At 37.5% G+C, this 12518-nt stretch overlaps 3 protein-coding genes across 5 annotated transcripts in view; 2 read left to right on the forward strand and 1 right to left on the reverse strand.

The window, feature by feature from the left end:
- The window catches only part of LOC107623462 (DNA (cytosine-5)-methyltransferase), a gene marked incomplete at its 5' end in the record, with an annotated part of 3095 nt that extends 1771 nt beyond the window's left edge, over window positions 1–1324 (forward strand). Inside the window, 4 exon segments of the mRNA XM_016325729.2 lie at window positions 67–161; window positions 431–493; window positions 631–695; window positions 887–1324. Of these exon segments, the coding sequence (XP_016181215.1) occupies window positions 67–161; window positions 431–493; window positions 631–695; window positions 887–965 (302 nt within the window).
- Window positions 1945–6454, reverse strand: LOC107621579 (splicing factor 3B subunit 1). Of its 3 annotated transcripts, XM_021112925.1 has the most exons (3): window positions 6245–6454; window positions 6025–6035; window positions 1945–5978 (listed from the first exon to the last, which is right to left on the reverse strand). In XM_021112925.1, exon 3 carries the CDS (start codon window positions 5923–5925, stop codon window positions 2131–2133), a length of 3795 nt encoding a protein of 1264 aa, XP_020968584.1. In that variant the 5' UTR covers window positions 5926–5978; window positions 6025–6035; window positions 6245–6454; the 3' UTR covers window positions 1945–2130. The 3 variants fall into 3 exon arrangements, with proteins under 3 accessions (XP_020968584.1, XP_016179097.1, XP_016179096.1); XM_016323611.2 differs by lacking the exon at window positions 6025–6035 and having other exon boundaries at window positions 1945–5970; XM_016323610.2 differs by lacking the exon at window positions 6245–6454 and having other exon boundaries at window positions 6025–6162.
- LOC107620088 (ABC transporter G family member 11-like) lies at window positions 8957–12077 on the forward strand. The gene is made up of 8 exons (XM_021112926.1): window positions 8957–9371; window positions 9714–9793; window positions 9897–10367; window positions 10455–10541; window positions 10613–10741; window positions 10818–11009; window positions 11092–11178; window positions 11288–12077. The coding sequence occupies exons 1-8, from the start codon at window positions 9095–9097 to the stop codon at window positions 11921–11923; spliced, it is 1959 nt and encodes a 652-aa protein (XP_020968585.1). The 5' UTR covers window positions 8957–9094; the 3' UTR covers window positions 11924–12077.

Consider the following 12518-nt stretch of genomic DNA (forward strand, 5'->3'; position numbering starts at 1 on the left):
GGGGAGGGGGGGGGGTGTTTAGTAGTAGTATTATTTCTGAACTCTTGTTTCCTTAAAAGAGCCTAGATGTTGTCTATCCTGATTCAAAGCGCTGCTGCTGTTTTACAAAAAGTTATTACAGATATGTGAAGGGAACTGGATCCCTTTTGGCGACTGTTCAGGTAGGATTTCTAATTGGTAGAAATCTTTTTTGATGTATTGTTTAATGTATTCTCATAACAATGTAATTCATGTTATTGCCTTTCAAGCACTATGATGCTGTTTGTGCTTTACAATCATCATTATATCTAACATTTTTGGTAGCTATTCATAGTTGTGACTTTGATGGACTAAATTGTTGATACAATCTTTGGGATTACTACCAGTCTACCACATTGGGTACCTATGAAACTGTTCTCACTCTTTGATGTCATCCATTTTGTACATTTAGCCAGAGAAGAGGGACAAAGCATCATTGAAGGAGCAGTGCCTTAGATATTTTACCCCTAGAGAGGTGGGTGATTTCTTTATATCCCATTATTCTATAGCTTCTATTTTGGTACTTAGCATTAATGCTCGGTAAAATTGTATTGTCTTCATTTCAGTGCATATAACTAATCTACAAGGTACTTCTTGCTGTCCCATGACTAGGTTGCAAACATTCATTCGTTTCCTGAAGATTTCAAGTTTCCAGATCACATTAGTCTCAAACAACGGTATGCCATTTACTATTTCATACCTTAGCGTCAATTCCATGTAGAAACATCCATTGGATGTAGTTATTGCTGTCTAGAATTTGAGTTCAATATTACCTGCTTTTCATGACCCAAGGTCAGATAAGTGTCCATATTGGCATGCTTAATTCTATTGATTTTGTTTATCTTATCAATCTTACTTTCTTTTGCAGGTATGCTTTGCTAGGAAACAGTTTAAGCATAGCAGTTGTTGCTCCCTTACTTCAGTATCTTTTCGCCAATCCGCAGTGATTTTCAGACACATTCATATGATTCATTCACTAGCAGCTGATATTTTCGAATCATGCCATTGCCTCCTACAATTTTTGCAATGACAATCGGAGATCCTGCAACTGGTTCATTTCCCCGAAAACCACATTCAATCATGTGATCGTAGTTATCAATACTGACCCTAGGTGGTTGTGAAATGTAATCGGAATTTGAAAGGGATTAGAAATGTTATATTCAAGCATGCTGTGAAGAAGAAAGGATAGGATATTGTGAACTGCTTGCTTACGTGGCAAACTTATTCCTTTATTTGCATTATTGATTAGAATTGATAGCAAATGATCACAAACCACAAGAAATTACACGCGTTAATTGCAGGGTCATGATCAGTTTTCGTCATGCTTCCAGTTCTTTACATTATTGAATTTAATTTTAACAGTAGTATTCTTTTGGTATAACAGCCTCAGAAAGCTAGCTATCTAAGGCTTTCATTGGTATCTTTGGTCCTAATTATACCAAGCATTATGAGTAATCCTAAGGCAATTTTCATTCTCAAAAACACAATCTTTTCTAGTTTCGCTGATCAAACAATGAAAATAAGTAAATAACTTCTTAACAACCTCGAAAAGCACACTTCAAACCCCATTAACCAGCTACCAAAAATTTAACCTTGCCAAGAGATGAAGCCAACTCAGTAGGCTAATGAATAATATGACTATGCTTCAGATCAATTCTCAACAAATCAGTCCAACGGGTTCATATATTTGTTTAGACTTAGAAGTGTATAAATAAGATACACGAAAAATCGCTAATAACATCACCAATCCAAAACAGAACTCACAAGGGTATAACTTAAGCATTACAGTAGTTAGTCATATACTGGAACACAGGAAATTCACGCATATACCATTGTACTCGACCCCTAAATGCTATTCATGTATCAAAATCATCAAGCGACTTATTGAACTCTTGAAGCCACTGCATATTAACAAGACACCGCTGATAGAAGAATTCCTCATTCATTCATGCATAATAATAGTACGACGTAGAAGGATATAAATTTAGCGTTCAAAAGTAGGCATCACTAGGTAAGTCCAGCTATGATAAAACATTATTGTTAATATGGACATAATAAAAATACTGACAAGTGCTTAAAACAACAGATATCAATTAGTGCCTAAACTATGATCTACACGAACATCATCAACTCTGGTCTGCTGTACACATTGTTCTGCTCATCCTCCAAGATGGGGTATGCAGCTACAAGAGCATCCTGAGCTCCGATGTACAGTGAATTATAGATCTTCCAATACACTTCCCTAACCTTTCTTGCTGGGTGGAACAGCCCTTGGAGGCAGTAGTTGAGAATAACGGCAGCACCCAAGGCTACCCTCATCCCTTCAATGGCTTCCATCACAGCGTTGATCACGTGAGGAGAGGTTTCGAAAATGTTTGGCCAGACATAGTTCAGCAAATGAACTAGAGCATCCTCACAACCCAATCCAGCTACTCCCAGCGCCATGTGCTTCACAGCAGAAGCTGCCGTCTGCCTATGAACCAAATCTCTGTCCATGAGAGCATCCTCAAGCAATGGAGTCACAGCATAGATGTAATCCTTTCCCATTTCACCAATGTATTCAAAGAGGAAAGAGAGTGACTTGAGGACACCATTTTGCACATTGAGCTCTGGCACACGGTACTCATTCATCAAAGCAGGTAACACTGTGAAAGGCGAGCACGTCTCTGCAACTATTGCAATTGCTACAGTAGTGCAGACACGGTTCTGCCTCTCCTGCACCTTGAGGTTATTCAGAAGAGTTGCCAAGACATCCTGTGGACCAATGGCTTTTGCAATATAACCAAAAGTGTTCACAGTCGCCCTTCGAATTCCCTTCTTGTGTGCCTTCAGCATCTCAAGAAGCTCAAAACAGATCCTCATCCATTCTCTAGCTGGCACAAACTCTGCACCACGGTCAGCAATTCTCCCCACAAGATCAATACAATTTTCCTGCACTTTCTCATGCCTATTCTTCAAAATTGGTGTCAACCTGGGAAGCAAATCTTTGATAGGTGGAGTCATCTTCGTCATACCAATAACATTGACGATTGACTTGAGAGCTCCCAAAATTGACCCAAGAACTTCGGGATATTCCTCTCCCAAATATTCATACAACACAACACCAAGATGGCCCATCAGTTGTTCCTCATGGCACTGCTTCATAACAACAGCAATCCTTGAAATAAGGTCTGCTGCTTGCTGTCTCACCTTTGCACTCTTGTTGTTTAAACGCCATTTGATGGTACCACAAATCTGAGGAAGATAAGGTTTCACTCGCTGCCCAAGGGAGTTCACAACAGCACCAAACCCATTAAGCATCACATTAGCATCATCACTGGTCTGCTCTTGGAATGCGTATAGAATACCATCAATGAGAAGCTCTTCTAACCTTGCATCTATATCAGATGATCCCAAGTTCGTGACCACCTTCTCAATAGTCTCCATAACCATTCGCCTGTAAGGTTCACTCTCATCTTTAAGATCCTCAACTATCCTTCCAACAATATCAGCAACACCAACTTTATTAGCAATCTCTACAGTAGTCTCGACAAGTTGCTTATAATTTCTTCTATCCAGAGCCATCCTCCTAACCCAGAAATTCCTGAAAAACTCAGGGAGGATATCATTTCTAATATAATCCGCCTCCACACCCTCGGTGCTCACACATTGCTTCACCACTTTCAGAACAATTTTCTTCATTTCCTCATCAGGTGACTGGAATTCACGAATCAGAATAAGCATCACTTCCTTAGTATAGTAACTGGCATATAGAGCTTCCATCAATGGAATGATAAAACCAATGGCCTTCAAAAATGCAGCCAACACCTTACCACGGTGTTGCCTGATACCCTTCCATAGTGGCTTCAACACAGAGTCAAAACTTTCAATACCATAAGGAGCTGCAGCCTCTGCAAGAGCAGCAAGAGACAAAGCAGTGATAGTTCTCACTTTCTGATTCTCATCATTCAGACCATGCTCAATAATTTCCACAAGGGATCTCAAATGTGGCAAAACTGCACAACCAATTAAAATAGCAATCTGTTGAACAATCTTAATCCCCGTGTGCCGAGCCTGCCATGATTTCTTACTTTGACAGACAGCCTTCAAAAAGGGCAAGAGCGCAGGAATACCAAGAGCTGAAGCAACAACACTAAAAGCCCTAGCAGTAGTGTTCCTAACATATTCATCGATGTTATCAATATCAGGTCGCATGGCTGCAATCATAGTGGCCAAACCAGCAGCCTTACTAAGGTTAGAGATGATTTCTCTCCCCTCCACACGGGCATAGTAGTCTTCATCAATCAACAAAGGTTCAATCACAACAAGAATCTTATGCACATAAGGGCGAACCAATTCATCCAATTTATACAAAACCCTATCAATTACCTTAACCAACAAGTGCCTCTCTTGGTCCTCCAGTGTAGGTTGCATGAGCAGAGGCAAAATCCTGTTAAACAACGGCCCAGCACCAAACTCACGAGCCTTATCAGTGAGCTGTCTTAGAGCTGTTTTCCTTTGAGGGGGCGTTCCATTCTTCACCTTGAGCAGAAGTTTCATGATCTTCCTCTCTTTCTGCTCATCAGGTGACAACTCCTCTTCATTTTCTTCATTCAACAAAGCACCAAAATACTGGTAATCCTCGGGTTTCATGAATGGCAACCCACCAGGTGCTTCCTTAGGAACATCAAACTGCTGACCACGGTTCTCCTCAGGGATCTGATAAAGAGGAGTCCCCATCGGAGTAGGCGTTGCGAGAAGCTTCCTCGCAGGGGTCCTAATAGGCACATATGAAGCAGGTGGCTCCAAAATCTTATACCCTTCTTGAGGAAACATGACATCAAGCTCCTCATCAGTCAAAGGCCTATTCCTCTCCTCAATATCCCTCTCCCACCTCAACAAATTATACTGCTCCGGGGTCACAGAGCCACGCAATTGCCCGGGGGTTGGAGTGGCCAATCCAAACCCACCGGCAGGGGTCACACCAGGGGTATAAGCAGCCGCAGGGGTAGCACCGGGCAAAGGGGTTGCACTGCCCATAGTAGCAGGAGTTTCATCCCACCTAGAACCCTGCCTCTTCGGGGTTGGGGTAGCCATGCCGGAGAGCTTAGGGGTAGCGTCCCAAGTCATCCCAGCAGGCGTAGCACCAGGGGTAACACCACCAGCAGGTGTTGCATCTGAATCCACCAACCTCCCAGGCGTAGGAGTCTCATCCCATCTGTTCCTCCTTCCCGGAGTCGCGTCAGTCACCCTCCCCGGGGTAGGGGTGGCATCCCACCTCCCCGGAGTTGTGTCCGGCATATCCCAATCCGAGGTTTTCGACTTCTTTGCAGCACCACCCTCATCTTGTGACTGGTCCCACCTGTTCCTCCGCTTCTGCTGTTGCTGTTGCTGCTGCGCCGGTGGAGCATGTGGTGGCGCCGCCTTAGCAGCCTCCTCCTCTTCCTTCTTCTTCTTAGCAATGGCCTTCAAGGTCTCCTCCTTCTCCCTCTTCAGCGCCTGCTCCCTCATGACATCGGCGTAGGTCCTGACGGAGGGGTCCGGTGTCTTCTCGCCAGCAGAGAAGGGATCGTGGCGCTCCGGCGAGATGACCTGCTTGAGCCTCTTTTGGTGGTACTCACCCTCCCTGTCGATAATCTTCTGCGGCTTCCTTAATCCCAATCCGGCGTCGCTGTCATCACCACCGGGCATCTCCTTGAGCAGAGATTTGGGGGCAGTATAGGAGGGAAGCTTGCGATGAACCTCGTTATCCATGGCATCGATATTCTCTTCATCTTCGTTGGCAGGGATTGAGGTGAGGTAGGAGCCCTTGTCGGAACCGCCATAGAGGTCAGTGTCGAAGGTGAGAGAAGTGAGGGATGCGAGTTGCTGCTCCGTCTTCTTGCGCTCTTCCTGCGTCTTTGCAATCTCTTGATCCAAAGACGCCATTTTCGTTGCGTTTCTGATGCTTCTTAATTGATATTAGCGTAAACCCTAGGGAGTCTGAAGATTAGGGTTTGAAAGAGTGAGAAAGTGACGAAGAAGGCGAAAACGGAGTTCTGAGAAGTGAGAAGAAATGAAACAGATTCAAAGATGAAATTCTAGAAAAATAAAAATCCTTTGCGAAATAACCGACTCTCAATGTCGGTTTTTGGATGTCATTTATGGGCCTGAACCATGCTCTTCCAGGCCCAAAAACACTCTGTTTGGTTCTAAGTTTGAATGATACCTAATGAGTAATGACCCAGAGAGAAAGTTTGAATGATACCTAGAAGGAAGTTAATGGGCACAAGTTGGAAAAGGTGGCGGCGATGGGAGGCTCCTCCCTCAATGCTTGACGGCGATCTTCTTCAGGACTGCTCCGGTGAAGGGTTTGCTGATGTCTTGTGTTACTACTTACTAGATCCAGCAGCTGACCCTCTGTTTGTGCCTTTTTAATATTACTTTGGGCCTAAGGCCCTCCTAGCTTTGGGCTTAAATTTTCTGTCCAAAAAAAATAAATATTACTGGATATTTTGGAGCATATTAATTTAACATTTGCTCCAAAGATTATGACAATTGTTTTTAATTTGTATTTAAATTATAACTAATTAAATATGATAAATAACTATGTGCAATTGAAAAAAATCTTAGACTAGTGAAAAATACCTATTAATCCACCCTTTTATTTATTTATGTTATAATTTAAAAAATAACTAATGTTGTAGGATTATTAACAATTATTGAATTAGTTAAAGATGATCAAAATATTTGATTTTATAATCAATAATCAATCATTATAATTATGATTCAAGTCTTGTATAAATGAAAAGATCACTTCTGAACAGTTGAATAGTAAATTTTCCATGAAAAACTATGAGAACTAGTGCCATGCATTGAATTCAGCAAGGATGTTTGTTTTCTAAACTAGCACGACGTCAGTAGGAACGATGGAAATTATTGTACACAATATTGTCATTTTATGAAAAAACCGTTAAGGCAAAAAAATTAATCAATCAAATAAACGTCTTTTGTTTTGTTTTGTTTTTTTTTTTTTTTTTGATACTTTGGCTTGGTTTAGTTATATCAAACAAAAGTAGTAGGTTATATTTTATTAATTAGTAAAAAAAAAATATAAAGATATCTAAAATAGGATAGCATAGGAAAAGGTGAGAATCTTTTAAAAAATACACTAATAATATACATTCAACTGTGTATAGACAAATTAAGAATAAGTTAGAAAAAAGAAAGTAATAAGATGAATTGAGTGAAACTAAGAATTATCTTCAGGAAGATGACGACATGATGAGGTAGAAGAGATTTTTTTTCGGAATTTTATAAAGTAACTTGACCGAATTTGCAAAAATGGCAGATGACATCGAAGTGTAGTTTTTAAAGACTAACTAACTAGTTGTGAGTTTTTTAGTAGTGCCAACAAATAATGATAAGCAATTGAGAGTTTCAGTCAATATTTTTCAACGAGTTAATCATTTTTATTGCTGCAATCCATCATGTTCAAAAATTATCAAAATTTTATGAGAGAAGACCGTCTCTAAAAGAACTTTGAGACTATACTTCTTTACTTATAGAGCAGTAGAACAAACAGTGAAGGATCATTTCTATTACTTGACGATGTAAATAGACAATGACAGTGAATATGAGTAAAGACCGAAAGATAGTCATGTAGAGCTTTTTAAATAAAGATCTTAACTTTGTGGGGGCAACTTCAGCTTCCATAGTCCTTGAACCTTGGCGATTATTGTACGAGAAAATTTCACTCCCTTCTCCTGCGAGATACTAAAATGACACGGTCCTCCCTTCTATTTTATAAATGTACATTCTCCTCCCTTCTAACTTTTAAAAAACCTCCTCTTTAATTCATTTAAAATTTTTTGTGTTAACTAATATTAACTTTATCCATTTTTTAAGAAAAAATAAATTATTTTTTGAAAAAAATACCCATTAGCAAAAATTTTATTTTTTATCATTAAATTTTGCTTACCAAAATATCCTTTAATAAATTATTTTTTTTATTCATTAAATTGTATTTTATTAAAATATTTTATTAATGGGTATTTTTTAAAAAAAAATATTTTTTTTAAAAAATGGATAAAGTTAACATTAGTTAATACAAAAAGTTTAAAATAGATTAAAGAGAAGGTTTTTTAAAAGTTAGAAGAAAAGAAAATGTACATTTATAAAATAGAGGGAATGAGAGTGTTATTTTAACATTTCGAAGGAGGGGAGTGTAATTTTCTCTTATTGTACAGTGCTATATTCTATTCCTATCCTAATAAAAAGAGAAAAAAGAGAACAAGAGATCAGTTAACTTGTTGGTTGTTGCATTGGGTACGTAGCTTCATAATTGGGTGGGGGCGGCGACTACTTAAAGACAATTACTCATACCAAATACCATGTATGTATATGTGTATCTGGATATATATGCGCATATGGCGCTGTAATTTGCGCACTCTTGTTCTTTTCTGACTACTTTCCTTTCATATATACTGTTACATAGTACATACATAGCTTACTTAACTTCCCCAACTTTTCTTCAGTGGAAAAAGATAATGCACGTTTTTTAAAGTCGGTGAATACTATGGTGTCTAAAACACAGTGCTTTTTTATTAAAAAATAATATTTAATTTAAAAGATATAATAATAAATATTTTTTAAAAAAAATCAAAACTTACTACCAAAGGTAAGTTACGCAAAATTTAGATACCAATTCATAGGTACTATAGAATTGACCTTTTAAGTTTTTTGTCTCTCCATCAAGCACATAACAAGACTATCACGTGTGATCGTACCTATATTGTATTTTTGTATTTTTCCAGTCAGAAAATATACAAAATACATCAATTTAGTGTCTCATGATACAATATTTTTTTCCATATCTCACCTGTCAAAAATAATTTTATGTCTCTGTATCTATATCTCAATGTCCTATCCTTATAAACAAACACAGCTTTAAATAACATCATAAGTTCATAACATCATAGCAGACTTAAAATGCAAGGTCATTTTCTATACACTTGGATCATTATGTTAGTAACTAACTACTAAGCTTGCGTCTCAAACTACTAGCTACGCAACTCACAAAGGCAAGTTACACACAAAATAATTAATCAATTATAGCATGAGTTCCTTTCTTTGTGCACCTCTTGGAACAAGAAGAGGAAGAGGTGGTTATGTTGAAGATGGGTCATCAAGACAAGATGTTCCAATTGTGGTGAGAGAGGGTGTTTATTTGACATGGGAGGAGTTGTGGGTGACAATGTCAAAACCAAGTGGAAAGGATGGGAAGAAGGCAATAATCCTTGAAAGCCAAACAGGGTATGCCAAGCCAGGACAGCTTCTTGCTGTTATGGGTCCTTCTGGTTGTGGCAAGACCACACTTCTCGATGCCTTAGCAGGTACCTATCTGAGAAGTGTTAGGAGTCAGCAAATTTTATGATTTATAGCCATTAATTAGTCATCATTAGTATTTTTAATGGTGTGAGATTACATATAATTGTGTGGGATTACTCACTTTTCTTTTGTTGGTTAAGTGCTGGCCAAATTTTAATAAACGTGCGACTTTCTTAAATCGTAATAAATAGAAATAGAGGCAAATATGAGTTTCTTTAGTTTCTAAACCAACACAAAATGTGCTGCAACATAGAGAGATTATAATTATATCAACAAAACGAACCTTTTCAAAAGCTGAAGAACTTCCAAGTTAAGGCCTTAATTGCCATGTTCAAATTATATTGCAGGTAGGTTGAATTCAAAAGCAAAACAGACAGGTGATATCTTAATCAATGGACGAAAACAAGCACTTGCTTATGGAACATCAGTAAGAAGAGACTAATACAATTATTTCTACAATATTATTTTTCTTGTTTCCCTCTAACCATTTCCACACTCAACTGAAGCCTTTTTTAACATGTTATATACAGGCATATCTAACACAAGATGATGCTATGTTGACCACACTAACAGTTGAAGAAGCAGTGTACTACTCAGCTCAACTCCAATTACCTGATTCAATGTCCAAGTTTGAAAAGAAAGAAAGAGCTGAATTCACAATCAAGGAAATGGGTTTGCAAGATGCCATTCACACAAGGATTGGAGGGTGTGGTTCCAAAGGCATTAGTGGTGGCCAGAAAAGGAGAGTTAGCATTTGCATTGAGATTATTACACGTCCTAACCTTCTATTCCTTGATGAACCAACTAGTGGACTTGATAGTGCAGCTTCTTTTTATGTTATGAACAGAATAGCAAGATTGAATAAAACTGATGGCATTCAAAGGACTATTATTGCTTCTATTCATCAACCTAACACTCAAGTTTTCCAACTCTTTCACAACCTTTGTCTTCTTTCTAATGGTAAATTAGTCTACTTTGGCCCTGCTTCTGCTGCGAATAAGGTTCGAATTTGAAGAAGCCTAGTATGTGTGTCAGCACAATTATTATCATGTGTAGTTTGAAGCTAACTTGTTCTTAGTTGCATGCAGTTTTTTGCATTGAATGGTTTTCCCTGCCCAACTCTCCAGAATCCTTCTGATCATTTTGTGAAAGCCATTAATAAGGATTTTGAGCTGGTTAGTGCAATTTTTTTCTACCTCTTGTGAACTAATTTGTTTATTTTGCTGATGTACTTTTATATTCCTAGGAGGACCCTGAGCAAGGATTAACTGATGGACTTACCACAGAAGAAGCTATTTATATGCTTGTAAAATCATACCAATCATCTGAAATTAGTCAACAAATTCAAACAGAAATAGTTGCCATAAGAACTGGTGTAAGTGCATTTACTTACATTCTTATTGATTGGTATAAATATGATACCTAGTGATAAACAAACTTAATGGGAGCAGGATTCTAGTGCAATGGAGAAGAAAAGCAATGCTGCATTCTTTACTCAATGCATTGTTCTTACAAGAAGATCATACTTGAATATGTATCGCGATTTAGGCTACTACTGGCTACGCCTATTCATCTATGGCGCTTTGGCTATATGCCTTGGTACAATTTTCTACAACATTGGTTCAAGCAAAGAATCAGCTCAGGTAACACAAATCTTAATGTATATCTAGATACAAAAGATATACCAAAGAATAACCAACTCATCAATCTTGTTAATGATTTTAGGCTAGAGGCTCATTGCTCATGTTTGTGGCCACATTCCTCACTTTCATAACCATTGGTGGATTTCCTTCCTTTGTAGAGGAAATGAAGGTAGGCTAATCCTTTTATGTTCATGTCATTTGCAAATGCAAATTTTTGGCACCAAATATAGTTAACTAATGGGGTATTTGACTATTTTCTCTTGCTTTTTTTCATTCAGGTATTTGAAAAAGAGAGACTTAATGGGCATTATGGTGTCACTGCATACATCATTGGACAAACATTATCATCCATTCCATACATATTATTGATATCACTGATACCAGGAGCACTTGTTTATTACCTAACTAATCTTCACCATAGTTGTCAACACTTTGTGTACTTCACTTGTGTCCTTTTTGTTTCTGTGATGTTAGTTGAGAGCCTTATGATGATTGTTGCCAGCATGGTTCCAAATTTCTTGACTGGAATAATCACTGGCTGTGGAATTCTGGGAGTAATGATGTTAAATGGTGGATTCTATAAGTTGCCAAGTGATCTTCCTAAACCAATTTGGAAATACCCTTTATACTACATTTCAATTCACAAGTATGCATACCAAGGATTGTTCAAGAATGAGTTTGAAGGTCTAATATTTACCAACAAAAATAATAATGATCAAGTTGGGGAGCATATGAAGAACATTAGTGGTGAAGAAATGCTAAGAGACTTATGGGAAGTGGAAATGTGTCACTCAAAGTGGGTTGATCTTTTCATATTGTTGGGGATGTTGGTTTTGTATAGAGTCTTGTTCTTGGTGATCATCAAGGCCATGGAAAAAGTGAAGCCTATTGTTGCAGCCTTCAAGTGGAAATAGCATAAGATTGGTGCAAAATTTCTGCATTATTGAGTGATGAGAGTGCATGACAACTAAGCTGATCTTGCATGATTGTTTAGGAAACACTATTTTTGTTTCTGCTATAGATACTCCTAGACTAAAATACCATTATAAAAATTTATCACTTCAAAAACTCTATCTAGCTTTGTTATACTAAGATTTCAAATTTTGATTTTGTGCAAAGAATTTTATATAGTTACTCATCATTATGATCAAAAGTTCAAAGCCATAATTATGGTCAATTAAAAAATGTAACTTACAAATGCAAATGGTTAGACAACTAAAGTTTTAATAAGATATTAATCATTGTTTTTTGTGATAGTGACTTACAATAAAAGTAACTTTTGAAATGCTAAAGTTTTTTATGGAGAATAAAAGTAAATTGAAAATTTTTATAAACATAATCATTATTTGTAAAAAAATTTATATATATGTCAATATTATTATCCAATCAAACATATGCTATGACAACTTCAATGGTATATTTTCTATAAGTCCCAATTTTAATGGGTGGAAAAGCCATATTTTCTTGTTGGATTATTGGGATCAATATTTTTGTTAACTAATTATGTAA

The sequence above is a fragment of the Arachis ipaensis genome, chromosome B10, assembly GCF_000816755.2.
Source record: "Arachis ipaensis cultivar K30076 chromosome B10, Araip1.1, whole genome shotgun sequence".
NCBI classification, from domain to species: Eukaryota; Viridiplantae; Streptophyta; class Magnoliopsida; order Fabales; family Fabaceae; genus Arachis; species Arachis ipaensis.